Below are 21,543 nucleotides of genomic sequence, written 5' to 3'. Positions count from 1 at the left end.
TATCATTAACAAGAGATCCTAATGAAATCTTTTTAATTGGCAGCCACCATTGAATGATCTATATCAGGCCATGGAAAGACAAATCTTTTGCTTTGCTTTTCTTATCTTATCCTTCGCCATTGAAAATGTAACATCATACTATCAAAGCGAATTTTGTCAAAATTTGAAGTTGTTGTAGGCTACAAAACAAAATATAATAACAAAAACAAATAGACAACTTAATATAAAACTGTTCTACAAGGAGACACAACTACATCAAACAGGAGCCAAGAGTCGTCTGAAGAGGGTCATGAACTTTGACCGTTGAGACATACAGTTTTACCTACATGAAGTGTTTGGCTAGCTCGGTAGGCTTCACATAATTCTTCGTGTAGCTTGTCAATACATAACATGTACACAAAATTGAGAGGATTTATTAAATCTCCCAATATGAACATATATGTTAATACTGCAGTGCAGCAATAAATCAATAAATTACCAGTAACCTATTGTTTACACAGAAATTAGTACTTACATATTGAAATAATGTGTTCAAAACACAGTTTCTGTTAATTCAAATCAACTGGTCACATTTAGATTTTTAATGTGTATATAGCTGTAAGATTTCAGTTGTATATACATATTGATATAATTTTCACAAAAACCAATATCTAAGTACAATAGTGTTATGTGCTGTAAGTAGGATTAGATAGAAAGGTTCACAGCACGTCTTTCAGATTACTACATACTACTACCCACAGCAATGTACATACCGCGCCTCACTACAAATAGAGAAATATACAAACATTGCAGCTACATATATAGGAAAAGCTTGATTATTAAGAATGGAATAATAAGAAAATGCAGTTTGTCCAATGCATTAACTTGCAAAAACACTCATGTTCCTTCAAAGAAATTAATGCATACATTATAGTAAGCTGTTGAAAGTTTCTCAAAAGTAAAAACAAAATTTGATTTATTTTCCTAGTAAACATGTTTTATTTTGTCTCTTCAGTAATTTGACATGAAAATTATAAAAAAAAAACCAAGAGGACCAAGGGCCTTAACAGTCATCTGACAACTTTGGCAATACATGTAGTCGTATAGGAAATTAATTAGATATGGTGTCATAGTAGTCATCTTAGATTTGAGATCAGCCAGAGATGTAACAACACTTTGTCAAGGTCATATCAGGATCATTTAAGGCAAGTTTCAGCCAAATCGCACCAGTAGAACTTAAGAAGTTCAAAATATGTTTTGAAGGTAGGGGCTGTGGCAGCCATCTTGGATTTTGGATTGACCCGAAAAATAACAACATTTTGTCGGGACCATGTCAGGATAATATCAGGCAAGTTTTAGCTAAATCGCGCTGATAGAACTTGAGAAAAAGTTCAAAATGTGAAAGTTTTCACACAGCGGATGGCAGACAGTGCATGGCGCACGACAACGGACAGAAACATGATGACTATAGGTCATCGTGAACCTTCAGATGTCCTAAAAATATCAGTCAACTTAATGGCTGAAAAGGGGCAATACCTCATTTAAACTCAAAATAGTAAATTTATCGTCTTGTTCCGATGATGTAGGATACAAAACAAAGCTTACAATATGTGTTGATCTGACGAGGCTAATCACTTCGCCTATGATACTGAGCCTATAGAAGTTTCTTTAAAAAGGTTTCCTTAAGCCTAGTCACACAACTCTGAATACTGGGTCCAAGCATTTTTGCAGCCCTAGTACTTACTTGTTGACTGGTAATTGACGTTCATCATACGGCGTCCGACTTCGTGGAGAGGGAATCTGTTCTCGCTGAGTTGTGTCCCCTTTACTGAAGGGAGGAAAAAAGGACTATCTAACACTACAAATAGTTATACTACATGTCCCCTTTTTATATAGCTACATATGTACTCAGTGACGAGAATACAGTCATTGTTCTGGGGACATGGATGGATGTGATGAGCTAAAAACACCTAGAAGCATTGTATATATGTATACATGTATATGATAATATAAACTGTGCAGAGTATAATTTTACAATCAACAGTGAAAGGGGATTTAAAAAGTAACAACTATAAACTAATTCTTTTTCAGTGAAACATATACATGTACAATATAAGTCTTTGACTCAATATGTAATCAAGCCTAAAAGACCATTATTAAAACTGTAATATTAAAATGTGCCTTGATATGAATTATACAAATGTTTTGTAAGTGCTCGCAGACAAGGAAAAGCTTTACAATTATGTCTATTGACAAATAAGTGGCAATTTTACTTTTTAATTGCAGGGAGAGGTCTTTCATCGTAAGGTGTCCTTGGGGGTGGAGATCGAGGCGGAGTCCGAGGAGACAAATGACTCAAACGAGATGGTGTGGGATCCCGTATAGGTTCTGTGATACAGAAATAACAATTCAGAAGTGTAACACATGAATAAATAATCAAAAGAAAGACAGTAAACTGAAATTTAAAAGATATTTGGTGTTTTTTTTCTATAAAATCAATTTTCCTTATCTAGAATACATACCAAGATCCACATGCTGTTGTTCACTTGACTGAAAAATTAAAATTGAACCCATTAGCATCAACAACAATACGTAAAATTAGATAAATAGAAAATTATAATAGATTGAGCATAAATTACCTCCTGGATTTTACATGGTACAACATTTTAAATTCTACACTCATAGCCCAGCTTATTTCTCCACAAATATAAAGGAATCTCATAAGACTATATCTGACATCTGTAAAACACTATGGTTAATTCGAGGCAACAGTAACTATACAGTAACAATAGACCTTGGACGTGAAAAGTACTCCAAAGCAAATTAAGCCAGGATGTGCATGAAATTTTAGCTTGATTAGCCAAAAGGTACTTGGGTTATTAAACAGAATTCTTTATGAGGATGCCAATATCAAAATGCCAGTACACACTTGAGGTCTTTCTGCAGATGACACAAAAATCCTATATTAAAAGTCCTGTGTTACTTAAAGATGCTCCACCGCCAACAGAGCATAAACGATACTCATCATTTCAACAATAATTGGTGTTTAATTGTGTATATATGCGTTTCATTGATACAAAAATAACATGAAAAAATTTAGTTTGCCTCTGATGCATGCACAATCAACACTTCATTCCATACATATAGGACATAAATGCCACAGAATTTTCTCAGGATGCAATTAATTTTTTTTAATAGTTTGTTCTTGAAGTAAAATTAAAAGCTCAAACATTTAAATGGTAGCAATTGTGTAAAGTAAGTAACTTTTGTAAATAAAGGAAAATACTTATTTGTCTGCTCCTGTTTTTGATGAGAAAAAATACCATTTGTCAGCAGTGGAGCATCTTTAACCAAACTTTAATTTCCAATTTATCTACTGAAATGATCATCAGCAACTCTGCTCTATTAATTTTTAACTTTCATTAGATAATAACACTAGAATAAAGTAGTCTATTTTAAATGACATACAGGCATAGTCCCCAGCAATTCGCCGAGTCTAAGATCGCGATAGATTTGTAGTCGATACTCTTCCATCTGAACCTTCTTAAGCTTGGCTGTGTCGTAGTCTTCATTTTCTATGGCCTGCCGTTTCTCCACATCATACTTGCCAAGCTTTTCTCCGACTTTCTGTAAGTCCAGAATAGCTGTCTTCAGCTTCTTTGCATTGTCAAATCTCTCTCCTGTAATAACAAAATCAGACATCAACATACATGTACAAATCTGTCTTGTCTCTCCCTATCAACATACACATATGTCTTGTCTCTCCCACTGTGTCTATTATAGTGATGGATACCAGTAACATAGTAAACATCTTTCACCTTTGTTTATTATTTATTTACCCCAACACAGAATCATGGCAGTAAACAAGAGACAGTAAGTAAGGTATCATATTGACACGAATCCTTCACATAATCCAAGGAGAAAATCTCAAATTCATTGCGATATGTAATCACTGGTACTAACTCACACTATCTGAATACATACGTAAAACTGCATCTTGCTTTTTCTTTTCCAATTTGCGTATAATATTTGCTATTTCAGGATCCTGATACATGTCAAATGCCAGATCATCGAGGGGCGAGATGTAGTCTGGTCTGTAAAATAACTTTATTTTATTACTGTAGAGTGAAATTATCCACACCCATAAAAAATCATATGTAAATTAATTTTAGAAAAATCTTTAGTTAAAAGCTAGAACCTATTGGCAAAAATTCTTTTGATTTGTTATACAGAACCAAAACATTTATTATAGTATAACAAACATATAATTACGTAACCTTATTAAGCAGATGGTTTTGTTATAGGTAGGTTACAGGGACAAGTTTGTCCGTATAAGCCATAGAAACTTACAGTGAAAAGATCACTGGTAGTAAGTGTCACTTTGAGTTTACCTGATCTGGTTTTCATCGTTATCCATGTATTCTAACTTCTTAGCCAGGATCGGGTCCGAGTAGTAATCCTGTACATTAACCAGACATTATTAGTAAACTTTTAAATACATTCTAGGATAAGACACCTCATCAGTAAAATTCATCTCCATGGTAACAAAAGAAATCATTTTAATTGGTTTTCCATGGAAACCTGCAGAACTGCTTGAAATAAAAAAGCAAAATTGATACAGTTAAATATCGAATTTGTGTACCGTATTCGACACAATAAGCGTCCTGGGTGAATATGAAGCTCAAAAATGGCCAAGGGGCGCTCATAGGGATGGGGGTTGCTTATTGGGTCAAATATGGTATTCAAAACCTCTCAGTATTTAATTAAATGTATTTTGTTAGTCCCATCCAATCTTTTCACTAACTTCTCAAAGGGTTAGTATAACAGTACACTAGTTAAGGTGACTTTGAGGTTTGACTATACCATGTATAACCTACAAGGAACCACCTATCAAAAATTTACTTTAGAGATATTCTTATATTATACCATAGTTCCATAGGAAATGTCTGTAAATAACATTCAGAGTGAAATATTAAAAAAAAAAAACAAAAACAAAAAACACAGTTTTCATATTTAATTTGATGTACCGGATAGGTGAATTTGAAGCCCAAAAATGGCCAAGGTTTGACTTTGTCATGTATAACCTACAAGGAACCACCTATCCAAAATTTACTTTAGAGATATTCATATATATTATACCAGAGTTCCAAAGGAAATGTCTGTAAATGTCATTTGGAGTGAAATATTAAAAAAAAAAAAAAAAAGATAAGAGCAGTGAAATACACCACAGTGATGTAGAAATGTCTGATATAAAATGTCCATTTTATGTGTCAGTAAAGATTGAGAAATGTTTATGGTGACGTTTAATTCAAACTTTCATAACATAGTATATACAATACATGTACATGGTGATGTGACGTGCCAACTGTCATGACTAGATTTTATGAACAAAATGATGATTCCAAATATAACAAAAAAAAATAATGTGAAAAAAAAACAACTATGTATGTAATGTTTTGTTTAATGGTGCGAAATGATTTGAAGTGAATAAAAAAATTGACTAAAAAGATAACAACATTTTTTGGTAGCAGGTTACTTTTTGGTGACACTGTAGCTCCATACAAACATGTACATTGTATAGCATTACTGCCACATAGAATTGCAGCATAAATTCAAGAATGACACCTACTGGTAATTCAACATCTCAGGATATTATGTCTCCAAATGTTTGTCACAAAATTTTTCATAAAAACAAAAATTTGTGATCAGTGAATTAAAAAAAATAAATGAAAAAGTGTACCAGATACCTTTAAAGTTTCAACTGATAATGTATCATATTTGTCTAAAACATTATGATCCACACCCCACAGACGTGGCCATGCCGGCTAAATAAAAAGTTGGACAAATTTAATACAGGAACCAAAAGGCCAAATGAATATTAAAAACCAAACAAATGGCATAGGAAACCAGTTGCTAATCACATATAATAATAAGTTCTTACATAAATGCAACTACAAAAGCTTAAAAATTGTTTTTAACGTTGGCAGTCATGGTAAAAATCTTAGATATTGGACCATTTTCCATGAAAAAGAACATGAAATGTTTACGGACCACATTACACAATGTGATGGACAAAGGAATATAAGTACAGGTCACCTTGCCTCATTGGTTAGATAACCTGGTTTATAAATATACCTGATGAATGCGGGGTAGGCCACTGATGGAGTTTGTGTGACCAGGGAGGGTGGCAACAACAGACATTATACACTAACGATGGTTTGGTGGGGGACAAAACTCAAACAGTCATGGTGTCAGAGGGAGGGTGGCTACAACAGACATTATACACTAACGATGGTTTGTTGGGGGACAAAACTCAAACAGTCATGGTGTCAGAGCAAGGGTCAGGCTACAACAGACATTATACACTAACGAAAGTTTGGTGGGGGACAAAACTGAAACAGTCATGGTGTCAGAGGGAGGGTGGCTACAACAGACATTATACACTAACGATGGTTTGGTGGGGGACAAAACTCAAACAGTCATGGTGTCAGAGCTAGGGTGGCTACAACAGACATTATACACTAAAGATGGTTTGGTAGGGACAAAACTCAAACAGTCATGGTGTCAGAGGGAGGGTGGCTACAAAAGACATTATACACTAACGATGGTTTGGTGGGGGACAAAACTCAAACAGTCATGGTGTCAGAGGGAGGGTGGCTACAACAGATATTATACACTAACGATGGTTTGGTGGGGTATAAAACTCAAACAGTCATGGTGTCAGAGGGAGGGTAACAGACATTTGAGGACCAAACCATACGTACTGGTTTAATCCTGTTCTGTAAGAAAGAAAGCAAATTCAATAGCCATCATATGAAACATATTTATAGGAAAAATGTCAAGAGAAGATTGAGACAGCCAGTTCACTACATCTATCTAGGAAGAAAATCTGTTAATTTGCCCTAGATCTTTCCTGATTGATTGCCATATCAACGAACTCTGTAATGACAACAATAATTACAACACTGTTAGATTTGTACAATTTAAAGTTCTTTTTAGTTTTGGTAAGTTCCTTTATGGAAGTGTTTTTATCAACATTTCTTTTATCCTAAAACTCTTTGGATACTTACATCTGTCAGATCTGTTGGTCGAGTGATAACGTCCCCGATAACATTCACAGCAATAACCCCAACCTGTAATATACACAACAAACATTGGTCAGACCGGATCATTGAGGTCTGAAATCAGCCACAGCAACAACCAAAACCTGTAATATATACAATAAACATTGGTCAAACCAGATCATTGAGTTCTGAAATCAGCCACAGCAATAACTCCAATATGTTACATAATTTTAAAACATGGCTATGATGTCATCTTTTTGTTGTCCCCAGTACTTTATTTAGACTATTGTTCAAGTACTTGTTCTGTCTGTAGATTAGTACACCTTTCACTGTAGATTAGTTTACCTGTAGCTGTAGATTAGTTTCAACTAATCTACAGTTCCAGGTAAACTAATGTACAATGAAAGGTAGAGAGTGACACTACATGCAGCATTGTAAAATTGGACAGATAAATAAAAAATAAATCAAATTCAACATGAATGTAATAGAAAACTTCAATACATATTATTACATATTTTCAGTTTTATATATTGATTCGTGGACACCGGCATAAATCCAATCACATCAACCACAACGCATTAAATTACTCTTTGTATTGAAAATCAAGACTCTTTAGTATTTCGACAGCACATGCATTCCTACAATGATGTTTTAATTTTAGATAGATATGTGTACTTTCTTTCTTTGAAAATTGAATGAATGCTTTCGGTGTATTTCCCAATAATATCACTGTTAAATGCTTCATTTCTTGAATACATACACGACAACACATAAATCCACGTTTCCCAAATTGAATAATTTCTGTATAATTCCTTATCCAAGAATCACACAAAGACTACTGAACAAATTTGAAATTTTAAGCTTTCTTTTCATCACTTTGCCGTCTTCACATAATTTCAATGTAGTTTCCTTTAGAATCCACTAAATCTTGATATTTTGTTTTAGGACCAATCATATTCTTCATTTCATAACGTAGGGCGGTATATTCAAAATTGATACGTTTCCATGATAATCCTCCATATCTTGTGAATTTTCGACAAGTCATATCCAAGTAAATGGTCTGCCTCTGACATAAAGAGCAGTTAAATTAAAATTTCACAAAATAAACTCTCTTAAAGGAAATTTGATAATCATTTTAGATAGTTTGACTTCGTAAAGATCTGATCTGCACTGTCTACCATGTTGCCTCTTGTACTGCTCCACTCAGAATGAAGAGAACTCAAACTCACTAAAAATCTCTGGTAATAACATTGGTATGGAATTTCATGAAAAATTCATGCAATGCATGCACGACCAGAGTAGACATATTACAACAGTTACTGTGCTGACATGTTCAGTGTCAAAGATGGTTGAAGGCCTTACCTGTAGCTGTAGATTAGTTACACAATAGCCATAGTTAGCATTGTACATCAGAGTGCCATGTTTTAAGTAAGAGAAACACCGAAAACTGTAGATTAGTCAAGATACTGAACAATGCTCGGCCCTTCCGGCCTCGCATTGTCCATTATCTTGACTAATCTACAGTTTTCGGTGTTTCTCCTATACATACAATAAATTCTGGTCAGACAGACCATCGCTTAATTATCATTAATTTTCATGGCTAAAATAACATCACCATAAACATTTACAGGAGGGGGGAATCAGAGATTTCAGACCTATCATTTGTATTCTCTATATGTATTAGAGGGAGAATCAGAGATTTCAGACCTATCATTAGTTATCTCTGTCTGTATAGGAGGGAGAATCAGAGATTTCAGACCTATCATTGGTTTTCTCTGTGTGTATAGGAGGGAGAATCAGAGATTTCAGACCTATCATTAGTTATCTCTGTCTGTATAGGAGGGAGAATCAGAGATTTCAGACCTATCATTAGTTTTCTCTGTGTGTATAGGAGGGAGAATCAGAGATTTCAGACCTATCATTGGTTTTCTCTGTGTATATAGGAGGAAAAATTAGAGATTTTAGACTTATCATTGGTTTTCTCAGTATATGAGGGAGAATCAGAGATTTCAGACCTATCATTGGTTTTCTCTGTCTGTATAGGAGGGAGAATCAGAGATTTCAGACTTATCATTGGTTTTCTCTGTCTGTATAGGAGGGAGAGTCAGAGATTTCAGACCTATCACTGGTTTACTCTGTCTGTATAGACGGGGGAATCAGAGATTTCAGACCCATCATTAGTTTTCTCTGTCTGTATAGAAGGGAGAATCAGAGATTTCAGACCTATCATTAGTTTTCTCTGTCTGTATAGGAGGGAGAATCAGAGATTTCAGACCTATCATTGGTTTTCTCTGTGTGTATAGGAGGGAGAATCAGAGATTTCAGACCTATCATTGGTTTTCTCTGTGTGTATAGGAGGGAGAATCAGAGATTTCAGACCTATCATTGATTTTCTGTGTGTATAAGTGGGAGAATCAGAGATTTCAAACCTATCATTAGTTTTCTCTGTTTGTATAGAAGAGAGAATCAGAGATTTCAGACCTATCATTGGTTTTCTCTGTGTGTATAGGGGGGAGAATCAGAGGTTTCAGACCTATCACTGGTTTTCACAGTATAGGAGGGAGAATCAGAGATTTCAGACCTATCATTGGTTTTCTATGTCTGTACAGGAGGGAGAGTCAGAGATTTCAGACCTATCATTAGTTTTTCTCTATATGTATTAGAGGGAGAATCAGAGATTTCAGACCTATCATTGGTTTTCTCTGTGTGTATAGGAGGGAGAATCAGAGGTTTCAGACCTATCACTGGTTTTCACAGTATAGGAGGGAGAATCAGAGATTTCAGACCTATCATTGGTTTTCTATGTCTGTACAGGAGGGAGAGTCAGAGATTTCAGACCTATCATTAGTTTTTCTCTATATGTATTAGAGGGAGAATCAGAGATTTCAGACCTATCATTGGTTTTCTCTGTGTGTATAGGAGGGAGAATCAGAGATTTCAGACCTCTCATTGGTTTTCTCTGTGTGTATAGGAGGGAGAATCAGAGATTTCAGACCTCTCATTGGTTTTCTCTGTGTGTAGAGGAGGGAGAATCAGAGATTTCAGACCTCTCATTGGTTTTCTCTGTGTGTATAGGAGGGAGAATCAGAGATTTCAGACCTCTCATTGGTTTTCTCTGTGTGTATAGGAGGGAGAATCAGAGATTTCAGACCTCTCATTGGTTTTCTCTGTGTGTAGAGGAGGGAGAATCAGAGATTTCAGACCTCTCATTGGTTTTCTCTGTGTGTATAGGAGGGAGAATCAGAGATTTCAGACCTCTCATTGGTTTTCTCTGTGTGTAGAGGAGGGAGAATCAGAGATTTCAGACCTCTCATTGGTTTTCTCTGTGTGTATAGGAGGGAGAATCAGAGATTTTAGACCTCTCATTGGTTTTCTGTGTCTATAGATACCACTCACCTGGTTATAAAGGTTGTGCTTGTTCACATGGTTTTTGTGGACGACCAATTTCAGATACTGGCCAATAGCATCAACGTGAACGGATTTCAGTTCACGTGACTTAAATGCTGTTTTTTCATTGTCAGACAGAGAAACATATCTGTAACAAAACAAATCAGTTTATTAGGCTTTTGAAAAGGACCAACAAATCAACCATCTTTGTCAGTTCAATGAAACATGTAGTTTTTTCAGTTTCCCTTTAAGAATAGAAAAACAATATACCTAGTACAAGTGAATACATCGATCTTAAGATACCAAAATGTCTTGAGTGAAGTATGATGTACTGTTGATAAGTCCCACCCTTTGGTGATTTATGTGATGTCATATTTTGATATAACTCTAGGGACATCACAATCACTGGAAGGTGGAACTAAGCGACAGTAAATCATTCTTTGGCAATGTCATTTTGGTAGGTCTGAATACCTCATTCTTTGGCAATGTCATTTTGGTATGTCTAAATACCTCATTCTTTGGCAAAGTCATTTTGGTATGTCTAAATACCTGTATTATTGTGTATAAACATTATAAAGATCCTGTACCCAATTGTCAAAAGTACAGTACCTAGCTGATCAAGCAGTTTAACAATGAAACCATGACTTCATCAAACTTACCCTAGCCGCGTGTACTTAGCATTGTCAGCTGACAGAACCAAATCTTCAGGAACCTCTCCAACGTAAAACTCAATCTTTGTCGCTGTAAACAGACACATATTATCGTTACGTTATTGGTGAACTAGTTACACCTGTAAAATATCCGATAGTTTACTGTAATCAGTTACAATATTCTTCCAATCCTATAGAGCCAGATCAGTGTAAGTTAGTGATTCATTGCCCGAGTCTGATCAAACTTACCAACCAAGAACTGATGAGATAAAATTTGTATTTTACGTAAACGTGAGCGCGCATCAAGCTGAACAACAAGTTCCTGGGGGTACAAGCAGAATCTGAAATTCACACAAGCATTTATTCCATCATTTTAGAGGATGTAAATAGTTGTATGTGTATGAAGAAATAATTCAAATATTCTATCAATATTAAAAGTAGTTACAGTATATTAAATTATATCAAAAATGAATACCAGGTAAATACAAAATACAATTTATCTCAACTGTTGAGTCTACTGCATATCTTTTAACATTTCTTATAACTTCTATACAATTTTACCTTATTTTCTCTTTTCCTAATTTATGGTTATCTTTCCTTTGTTCAAAAAGTCTAAATTCATTTCTAATGACCAATCAAAAGTTTATTGTTAACCTAAAGATGATTGTAGCTTGCCATCCCTTTGTCAGTGGAGCATGTAATTAATTCTACTTACTTTGAAGCTTGCCATCCCCTTGTCAGTGGACTGTGTGTGTTTAATTCTATGGCTTTATAACCATCATCCTGGCCAGAAACGTGAACAACACGAAATGGAAGTTTCCGGGGCATGATTTTGCTTTCATCAAATCAAGAAGTCATGGTGTAGAAACTACATCACAGGATTTGTCTTTGTGTTTTAATGTTGTTTTGTTCAAGATCACTGTTACCTAGGCCAGTCTAAATCAACATATAAAATAACAATCAATTACTAATAAGCAATTTTGTGCATTAATTTTAAAAGTTCACTGCTGTTAAGGGGTAAGGGGGTACGGACAAAAGAATCCCCCGACACCCCCTCCCACCCCGCCCACGGACAAAAGCCCCTTAGGACATAAACCCCTAGGATAAAAGCCCCTCCATACTAATGGAAAATAGGACAAAAGCCCCTTCATATTTCAAAAAAGATTGAATTAAACAAGAGATCCCAGAGGGATCTTGGCGCCCACCAAAGAATGATCTATGTCTGACAACAGAAAGAGGGATCTTTTCCCTGCTTTTCAAACTTTTACTACATACTATATATGAACCTTGAGAAAGATCCTTTCAGTACTTTCTGAGATATGTAGCAGTAACAAACTTCAATTATCAAAATTCAAGATGGCAACCTGTCGATCATCTTGCTGACCGATCTGTCCCAAAATGCAATATGCACAACTAGGGTCGTAGGGGAACCTACATATGAAATTTGAGAAAGATTCCTTCAGTACTTTCTGGGAAATAGTGTTAACAAACTTTAACTATCAAAATCCAAGATGGCCGCCGGTCGGCTATCTTGTTGACCGATCACTCCCAAAATGCAATATGCACAACTAGGGTTCAAGGGGAACATGCATATGAAATTTGAGAGAGATCCCTTCAGTACTTTCTGAGAAATAGCGGTAACAAACTTTAACTATCAAAATCCAAGATGGCCGTCAGTCGGTCGGCCATCTTGTTGACTGATTGGTCCCAAAATGCAATATGCACAACTAGGGCCCTAGGGGAACCTATATATGAAATTTGAGAAAGATCCCTTCAGTACTTTCTGGGAAATAGCGGTAACAAACTTTAACTATCAAAATCCAAGATGGCCGCCGGTCGGCCATCATTGTTGACCGATTGGTCCCAAAATGCAATATGCACAACTAGGGCCCTAGGGAAACCTACATATGAAATTTGAGAAAGACCCTTAAGTACTTTCTGAGAAATAGCGGTAACAAACTTTAACTATCAAAATCCAAGATGGCCGCCAGTCGGCCATCTTGTTGACCGATTGGTCCCAAAATGCAATATGCACAACTAGGGCCCTAGGGGAACCTACATGTAAAATTTGAGAAAGATCCCTTTAGTACTTTCTGAGAAATAGCGGTAACAAACTTTAACTATCAAAATCCAAGATGGCCGTCAGTCGGTCGGCCATCTTGTTGACTGATTGGTCCCAAAATGCAATATGCACAACTAGGGCCCTAGGGGAACCTATATATGAAATTTGAGAAAGATCCCTTCAGTACTTTCTGGGAAATAGCGGTAACAAACTTTAACTATCAAAATCCAAGATGGCCGCCAGTCGGCCATCATTGTTGACCGATGTGGTCCCAAAATGCAATATGCACAACTAGGGCCCTAGGGAAACCTACATATGAAATTTGAGAAAGATCCCTTAAGTACTTTCTGAGAAATAGCGGTAACAAACTTTAACTATCAAAATCCAAGATGGCCGCCAGTCGGCCATCTTGTTGACCGATTGGTCCCAAAATGCAATATGCACAACTAGGCCCCTAGGGAAACCTACATATGAAATTTGAGAAAGATCCCTTAAGTACTTTCTGAGAAATAGCGGTAACAAACTTTAACTATCAAAATCCAAGATGGCCGCCAGTCGGCCATCTTGTTGACCGATTGGTCCCAAAATGCAATATGCACAACTAGGGCCCTAGGGGAACCTACATGTAAAATTTGAGAAAGATCCCTTTAGTACTTTCTGAGAAATAGCGGTAACAAACTTTAACTATCAAAATCCAAGATGGCCGCCAGTCGGCCATCTTGTTGACCGATTGATCCCAAAATGCAATATGCACAACTAGGGCCCTAGGGGAACCTGCATGTGAAATTTGAGAAAGATCCCTTCTCTACTTTCTGAGAAATAGCGGTAACAAACTTTAACTATCAAAATCCAAGATGGCCGCCAGTCGGCCATCATTGTTGACCGATTGGTCCCAAAATGCAATATGCACAACTAGGGCCCTAGGGAAACCTACATATGAAATTTGAGAAAGATCCCTTAAGTACTTTCTGAGAAATAGCGGTAACAAACTTTAACTATCAAAATCCAAGATGGCCGCCAGTCGGCCATCTTGTTGACCGATTGGTCCCAAAATGCAATATGCACAACTAGGGCCCTAGGGAAACCTACATATGAAATTTGAGAAAGATCCCTTCAGTACTTTCTGGGAAATAGCGGTAACAAACTTTATCTATCAAAATCCAAGATGGCCGCCAGTCGGCCATCTTGTTGACCGATTGGTCCCAAAATGCAATATGCACAACTAGGCCCCTAGGGAAACCTACATATGAAATTTGAGAAAGATCCCTTAAGTACTTTCTGAGAAATAGCGGTAACAAACTTTAACTATCAAAATCCAAGATGGCCGCCAGTCGGCCATCTTGTTGACCGATTGGTCCCAAAATGCAATATGCACAACTAGGGCCCTAGGGGAACCTACATGTAAAATTTGAGAAAGATCCCTTTAGTTATTTTCTGAGAAATAGCGGTAACAAACTTTAACTATCAAAATCCAAGATGGCTGCCAGTCGGCCATCTTGTTGACTGATTGATCCCAAAATGCAATATGCACAACTAGGGCCCTAGGGGAACCTGCATGTGAAATTTGAGAAAGATCCCTTCTCTACTTTCTGAGAAATAGCGGTAACAAGAATTGTTAACGGACGGACGGACGGACGGACGGAAGGACGGACGGACGGAAGGACGGACGGACGGACGACGGACCACGGACGAAAGGCGATTTGAATAGCCCACCATCTGATGATGGTGGGCTAAAAAATAGTAATATAAAGTCATTTTCATTTTTAAATAATTTTATTTTTCCGATATAGTTCAAAATAAAACAAATTGTAGTAATTTACTGGATTATTGGGACTTCGATCAAACTTTGATAAATTAATTTAAAGATACTCCACTGCCGACACCGCATAAATTTTATTCATCATTTCAACAATAACTGGTGTTTAATTATGTGTGTATATATATATAAAATAATATAAAATAATTTATTTTGCCTTTGATGCATGCACAATGAGTACTTCATTCGATATATAGGACATAGTGCCCTAGAATTTTTTCTGGATGCAATTAATCATTTTTAATATTTTTATCTTTAAGTAAGATTAGAAGCTCAAACTTTTCAATGGTGGTAATGGTGTAAAGCAAGTAACTTTTGTAACTGAAGAAAAATGCTAATCTGCCTTCTCTTGTTTTTAATTGAGACAAAAATACTATTTGTCAGTGGTGGAGCATCTTTAATGGGGTTTTGTTTTAAGTAAAACTATTTTGACTTTACACTAATTATGACACTACAAACATTTTGGAATTGAACACACTTTCCTATATTATCTGCATACGGTAATCCATATACACACATCAAGCTGTTAGCCTGTTAGGTATAGGCATCTTATTATAAAGAAAACATTAATAGCTTCTTGTATATATAAAATTTAAATGTCTGTGTATACGTATGTGTACATGTTTTGTTAATCTTTCTTTTATATCATTATTCAAATACAAATGATCACAGCATAATTATGTAATTTTGTTATGTTTGCCACTATTCTCTAGTAACACCAAAATGTACCATATAAAAGATTAATTTATTTAATTATCTTTTAAATATAAGCAAAAAATACATTTTATTTTATAAAGAAATGGCTTTTGTCCAGAGGGGCTTTTATCCTAAGGGGCTTTTGTCCGGAAGCGTCTTTTGTCCCACACACTGTTAAGACACTGTCAAAACACACACATACTCTTAACAGCAGCAAAGACAAGAAGGTGGACTTCACCACAAATAAAGCTCAGCACTGATAAATAATCCAGAAAATATTGTAGAATAACCCAGGTGATATGTATAGCAGAAGTATAACCCAGAGGGTGATATGTATATGGTGGTAATATATAACCCAGAGAGGTGATATGTATGGTGGTAGTATATAACCCAGAGGGTGATATGTATGGTGGTAATATATAACGCAGAGGGTGATATGTATGGTGGTAGTATAATCCAGAGGTTGATATGTATGGTGGTAGTATTACCCAGAGGGTGATATGTATGGTAGTAGTATATAACCCAGAGAGGTGATATGTATGGTGGTAGTATTACCCAGAGGGTGATATGTATGGTGGTAGTATTACCCAGAGGGTGATATGTATGGTGGTAGTATATAACCCAGAGGGTGATATGTATATGGTGGTAGTATATAACCCAGAGGGTGATATGTATGGTGGTAGTATATAACCCAGAGGGTGATATGTATGGTGGTAGTATTACCCAGATGTTGATATGTCTGGTGGTAGTATATAACCCAGACGGTGATATGTATGGTGGTAGTATATAACCCGGAGGGTGATATGTATGGTGGTAGTATATAACCCAGAGGGTGATATGTATGGCTGTAGTATATAACCCTGAGGGTGATATGTATGGTGGTAGTATTACCCAGAGGGTGATATGTATGGTGGTAGTATATAACCCAGAGGGTGATATGTATATGGTGGTAGTATATAACCCAGAGGGTGATATGTATGGTGGTAGTATATAACCAAGAGGGTGATATGTATGGTGGTAGTATTACCCAGAGGGTGATATGTATGGTGGTAGTATATAACCCAGAGGGTGATATGTATGGTGGTAGTATATAACCCAGAGGGTGATATGTATGGTGGTAGTATATAACCCAGAGGGTGATATGTATGGTGGTAGTATATAACCCTGAGGGTGATATGTATGGTGGTAGTATTACCCAGAGGGTGATATGTATGGCGGTAGTATATAACCCAGAGAGGTGATATGTATGGTGGTAGTATATAACCCAGAGGGTGATATGTATGGTGGTAGTATATAACCCAGAGGGTGATATGTATGGTAGTATATAACCCAGAGAGGTGATATGTATGGTGGTAGTATTACCCAGAGGGTGATATGTATGGTGGTAGTATATAACCCAGAGGGTGATATGTATGGTGGTAGTATATAACCCAGAGGGTGATATGTATGGTGGTAGTATATAATTCAAAGGGTGATATGTATGGTGGTAGTATATAACCCAGAGAGGTGATATGTATGGTGGTAGTATATAACCCAGAGGGTGATATGTATGGTGGTAGTATATAACCCAGAGGGTGATATGTATGGTGGTAGTATATAACCCAGAGAGGTGATATGTATGGTGGTAGTATATAACCCATAGGGTGATATGTATGGTGGTAGTATTCAGTGGGTTTTTTTGGTCGAATCTACAGCCGAACTTCGGCTGTTTCCCCTAGCCAAAAAATGCCATATTTTCCCAATTTTGATGTCAAATTTTCCAATAAAATCTGATCAAATTCAGTGACTTTTGTGTTGATAATTTGTAACAGATTTTCATTCCTAAAATGTGTAAATATAGTCTTCATTACTTAAACAAATAATTTGGGGTTAGAAACAATTTTTATTTCACAAAATGAAAAAAAAATCGAAATGAGCATAAACTAGGTCGCTAGTAGCCCGAGATACTTTGGCCCTGATACCAGACTTGGACATTATGACAGATAGATGTTTGGTTTAGGGCCAGAGCGCAGTAGTACTCGAAAACCTGGAATAAGCCGACACCGTTTGGTATCGGGCCAGGTACTCTCCCATTTAGACTACTTACAAAATATTACCACCGAGAATCGCCACTTACCTTGGTCTTTTCAACAAATGAATGATTTATCTACTCATTGCCATCCATTTCATAATGCATGCACGTTCTATTGTGTCAACACAGTAGTTTCTTTTCCGCAACTTTAAATTTCCCTCGTCGTCGTCGCCATTTTCTCGTATTATGCAAATCATCTTTAATCTCGACGGATTGCTATATTTGGGTAGATATGATATTCATTTGTTGTATAGACTAAGGTTAGTGGTGCTTCTCGGTGATCAGTCTGAATCGGAGAGTACCTGGCCCGATACCAAACGGTGTCGGCTTATTCCAGGTTTTCGAGTACTACTGCGCTCTGGCCCTAAACCAGACATCTATCTGTCATAATGTCTAAGTCTGGTGTCAGGGCCAGAGTATCTCGGGCTAGGTCGCTAGGTGCACCTTCAGTTCAGAGAAGTTTTACAGACATTCAAGCTGATAAAAACAATAGTTAACTGCTTTTAAGTTATATAACATTGTTTCCAGAGTTAACTTACATTTTTAGTCGTATAATTATTATTTTTTTCAACATAATCAAGGATTTTTTCTGTGTAAAACGATCTCTGTTCAAGGTAGGAAGTAGCACTTGGGATCTAATAATGGAGCCGGAATCCGGTTTCCGGAATTCAGGAATGAAACAGTGAAATAGTGAAACGAAAAAAAAAAGTTTTAAAAATGCAAATAGTGCTGAAAATCAATTGCTTTATTTTTCTTCTAATAATAAAAGGAAAAAATCTTGTGAAATAGCATCAGAAATGTTTATTAGATAATTCTAAATTTTTCTATTTTCAATTTTCTAGTAAGTACAGTACTGCGATAAAAATATGGTATTTTTTGGGGGGGCAATGGAATTTTATTTTGGGCAATTGCAGGGTAATTATTGGGCTCTACTTGCCCGAAGCAATTAGTTTTGAAAAATTTTTACACCCCTGAAATTTTTCCCAATTTCTTCCAAATTCCGAGTTATTTTCCCAATTGAAAAGGCATGGGCTGTTGAAAATAGTAAGTGAAAAAAACACTGGTATTACCCAGAGGGTGATATGTATATGGTGGTAATATTACCCAGAGGGTGATATGTATGGTTAGTATATAACCCAGAGGGTGATATGTATGGTGGTAGTATATAACCAAGAGGGTGATATGTATGGTGGTAGTATTACCCAGAGGGTGATATGTATGGTGGTAGTATATAACCCAGAGGGTGATATGTATGGTGGTAGTATATAACCCAGAGGGTGATATGTATGGTGGTAGTATTACCCAGAGGGTGATATGTATGGTGGTAGTATATAACCCAGAGGGTGATATGTATGGTGGTAGTATTTAACCCTGAGGGTGATATGTATGGTGGTAGTATATAACCCAGAGGGTGATATGTATGGTGGTAGAATTACCCAGAGGGTGATATGTATGGTGGTAGTATATATCCCAGAGAGTGATATGTATGGTGGTAGTATTTAACCCAGAGGGTGATATGTATGGTGGTAGTATATAACCCAGAGGGTGATATGTATGGTGGTAGTGTATAACCAAGAGGATGATATGTATGGTGGTAGTATGATGCAGAGGGTGATATGTATGGTGGTAATATATAACCAAGAGAAGTGATATGTATGGTGGTAGTATATAACCCAGAGGGTGATATGTATGGTGGTAGTATATAACCCAGAGGGTGATATGTATGGTGGTAGTATTACCCAGAGGGTGATATGTATGGTGGTAGTATATAACCCAGAGGGTGATATGTATGGTGGTAGTATATAACCCAGAGGGTGATATGTTTGGTGGTAGTATCTAACCCAGAGGGTGATATGTATGGTGGTAGTATATAACCCAAAGGGTGATATGTATGGTTGTAGTATATAACCCAGAGGGTGATATGCATGGTGGTAATATATAACACAGAGGGTGATATGTATGGTGGTAGTATATAACCCAGAGAGGTGATATGTATGGTGGTAGTATATAACCCAGAGGGTGATATGTATATGGTGGGAGTATAACCCAGAGAGTGATATGTATGGTGGTAGTATAACCCAGAGGGTGATATGTATGATGGTAGTATATAACCCAGAGGGTGATATGTATATGGTGGTAGTATAACCCAGAGGGTGATATGTATGATGGTAGTATATAACCCAGAGGGTGATATGTATGGTGGTAGTATATAACCCAGAGGGTGATATGTATGGTGGTAGTATATAACCCAGAGGGTGATATGTATGTTGGTAGTATAACCCAGAGAGTGATATGTATGGTGGTAGTATATAACCCAGAGGGTGATTTGTATGGTGGTAGTATATAACCCAGAGGGTGATATGTATGGTGGTAGTATAATCCAGAGGGTGATATGTATGGTGGTAGTATATAACCCAGAGGGTGATATGTAAGGTGGTAATATTACCCAGAGGGTGATATGTATGGTGGTAGTATATAACCCAGAGGGTGATATGTATGGTGGTAATATTACCCAGAGGGTGATATGTAAGGTGGTAATATTACCCAGAGGGTGATATGTATGTTGGTAGTATAACCCAGAGGGTGATATGTATGTTGGTAGTATAACCCAGAGGGTGATATATATGGTGGTAGTATATAACCCAGAGGGTGATATGTATATGGTGGTAGTATAACCCAGAGGGTGATATGTATGGTGGTAGTATAACCAAGAGGGTGATATGTATGGTGGTAGTATTACCCAGAGGGTGATATGTATGGCGGTAATATATAACACAGAGGGTGACATGTATGGTGGTAATATTACCCAGAGGGTGATATGTATGTTGGTAGTATAACCCAGAGGGTGATATGTATGTTGGTAGTATAACCCAGAGGGTGATATATATGGTGGTAGTATATAACCCAGAGGGTGATATGTATGGTGGTAGTATAACCCAGAGGGTGATATGTATGGTGGTAGTATAACCAAGAGGGTGATATGTATGGTGGTAGTATTACCCAGAGGGTGATATGTATGGCGGTAATATATAACACAGAGGGTGATATGTATGGCGGTAATATATAACACAGAGGGTGACATGTATGGTGGTAGTATATAACCCAGAGGTTGATATGTATGGTTGTAGTATAACCCAGAGGGTGATATGTATGGTGGTAGTACATGTATATAACCCAGAGGGTGATATGTATGGTGGTAGTATAACCCAGAGGGTGATATGTATATGGTGGTAGTATAACCCACAGGGTGATATGTAGGGTGGTAGTACATGTATATAACCCAGAGGGTGATATGTATGGTGGTAGTAGGTGTAAGTTTTTTTGGCTTTCAAATGATGTTGGACTGATGAGAAACTGGTGAGAAACTTACGGGGCTTTCATATTATAGGCTACAAGGCTGATCAACAGGCCCTCGTTAAACTGTATGCCTATTTACTGTCATTCTGGGACGAAAAACATGCCCAGTCGAGTCGGTACCATTTTAAATAAGAAAATGTGTGATTACTAACAATAGACATAATTAACTAAATCCAAAACTAAAAGAGCTTACCTTTTCATTTGAATCAAAGGGGTTGAAATGTAGTGGCCGATTATTCGTTGTATTTTAAACAAAATATCGTGATTTTCACTTGACAACAACTTAGTTTGTGTACATTGACTCCAATGGAATCCCAAATCTCGGAAGTCCGAGAAATTACGAGAACTCAAAATTCAATGACTGAAATAGGCCTAATGAACACAATCCTTTTGTTTTATTGACATTGAATGTTTAAGCTAACTAACTGGTGTATTTTGATAACAAATAATATTTGAATTTT

At 36.7% G+C, this 21,543-nt stretch overlaps 1 protein-coding gene across 2 annotated transcripts in view; it reads right to left on the bottom strand.

Annotated features, from left to right (window-relative positions):
• LOC138314402 (centrosomal protein of 104 kDa-like) overlaps positions 1 to 21,421 on the bottom strand; it is a 45,132-nt gene extending 23,711 nt beyond the window's left edge. Inside the window, exons 1-12 of one of the 2 annotated variants that reach the window (XM_069254718.1) lie at positions 21,276 to 21,421; positions 11,796 to 12,016; positions 11,330 to 11,421; positions 11,090 to 11,171; positions 10,440 to 10,578; positions 7,050 to 7,112; positions 4,371 to 4,438; positions 3,964 to 4,073; positions 3,448 to 3,659; positions 2,502 to 2,529; positions 2,253 to 2,367; positions 1,724 to 1,807 (exon numbers count right to left, since the gene is read on the bottom strand). In XM_069254718.1, coding sequence (XP_069110819.1) covers positions 1,724 to 1,807; positions 2,253 to 2,367; positions 2,502 to 2,529; positions 3,448 to 3,659; positions 3,964 to 4,073; positions 4,371 to 4,438; positions 7,050 to 7,112; positions 10,440 to 10,578; positions 11,090 to 11,171; positions 11,330 to 11,421; positions 11,796 to 11,908 — 1,106 coding nt within the window. In that variant the 5' untranslated portion in view covers positions 11,909 to 12,016; positions 21,276 to 21,421. The remainder of the gene's footprint in view (positions 1 to 1,723; positions 1,808 to 2,252; positions 2,368 to 2,501; positions 2,530 to 3,447; positions 3,660 to 3,963; positions 4,074 to 4,370; positions 4,439 to 7,049; positions 7,113 to 10,439; positions 10,579 to 11,089; positions 11,172 to 11,329; positions 11,422 to 11,795; positions 12,017 to 21,275) is intronic. The other variant, XM_069254725.1, reaches the window with a different exon arrangement.
• Between the last annotated feature and the right edge of the window lie 122 nt (positions 21,422 to 21,543).

Source organism: Argopecten irradians, chromosome 1, assembly GCF_041381155.1.
Source record: "Argopecten irradians isolate NY chromosome 1, Ai_NY, whole genome shotgun sequence".
NCBI classification, from domain to species: Eukaryota; Metazoa; Mollusca; class Bivalvia; order Pectinida; family Pectinidae; genus Argopecten; species Argopecten irradians.
Note: the sequence above shows the minus strand (reverse complement) of the source record. Positions and strands in the feature narration are given on the sequence as shown.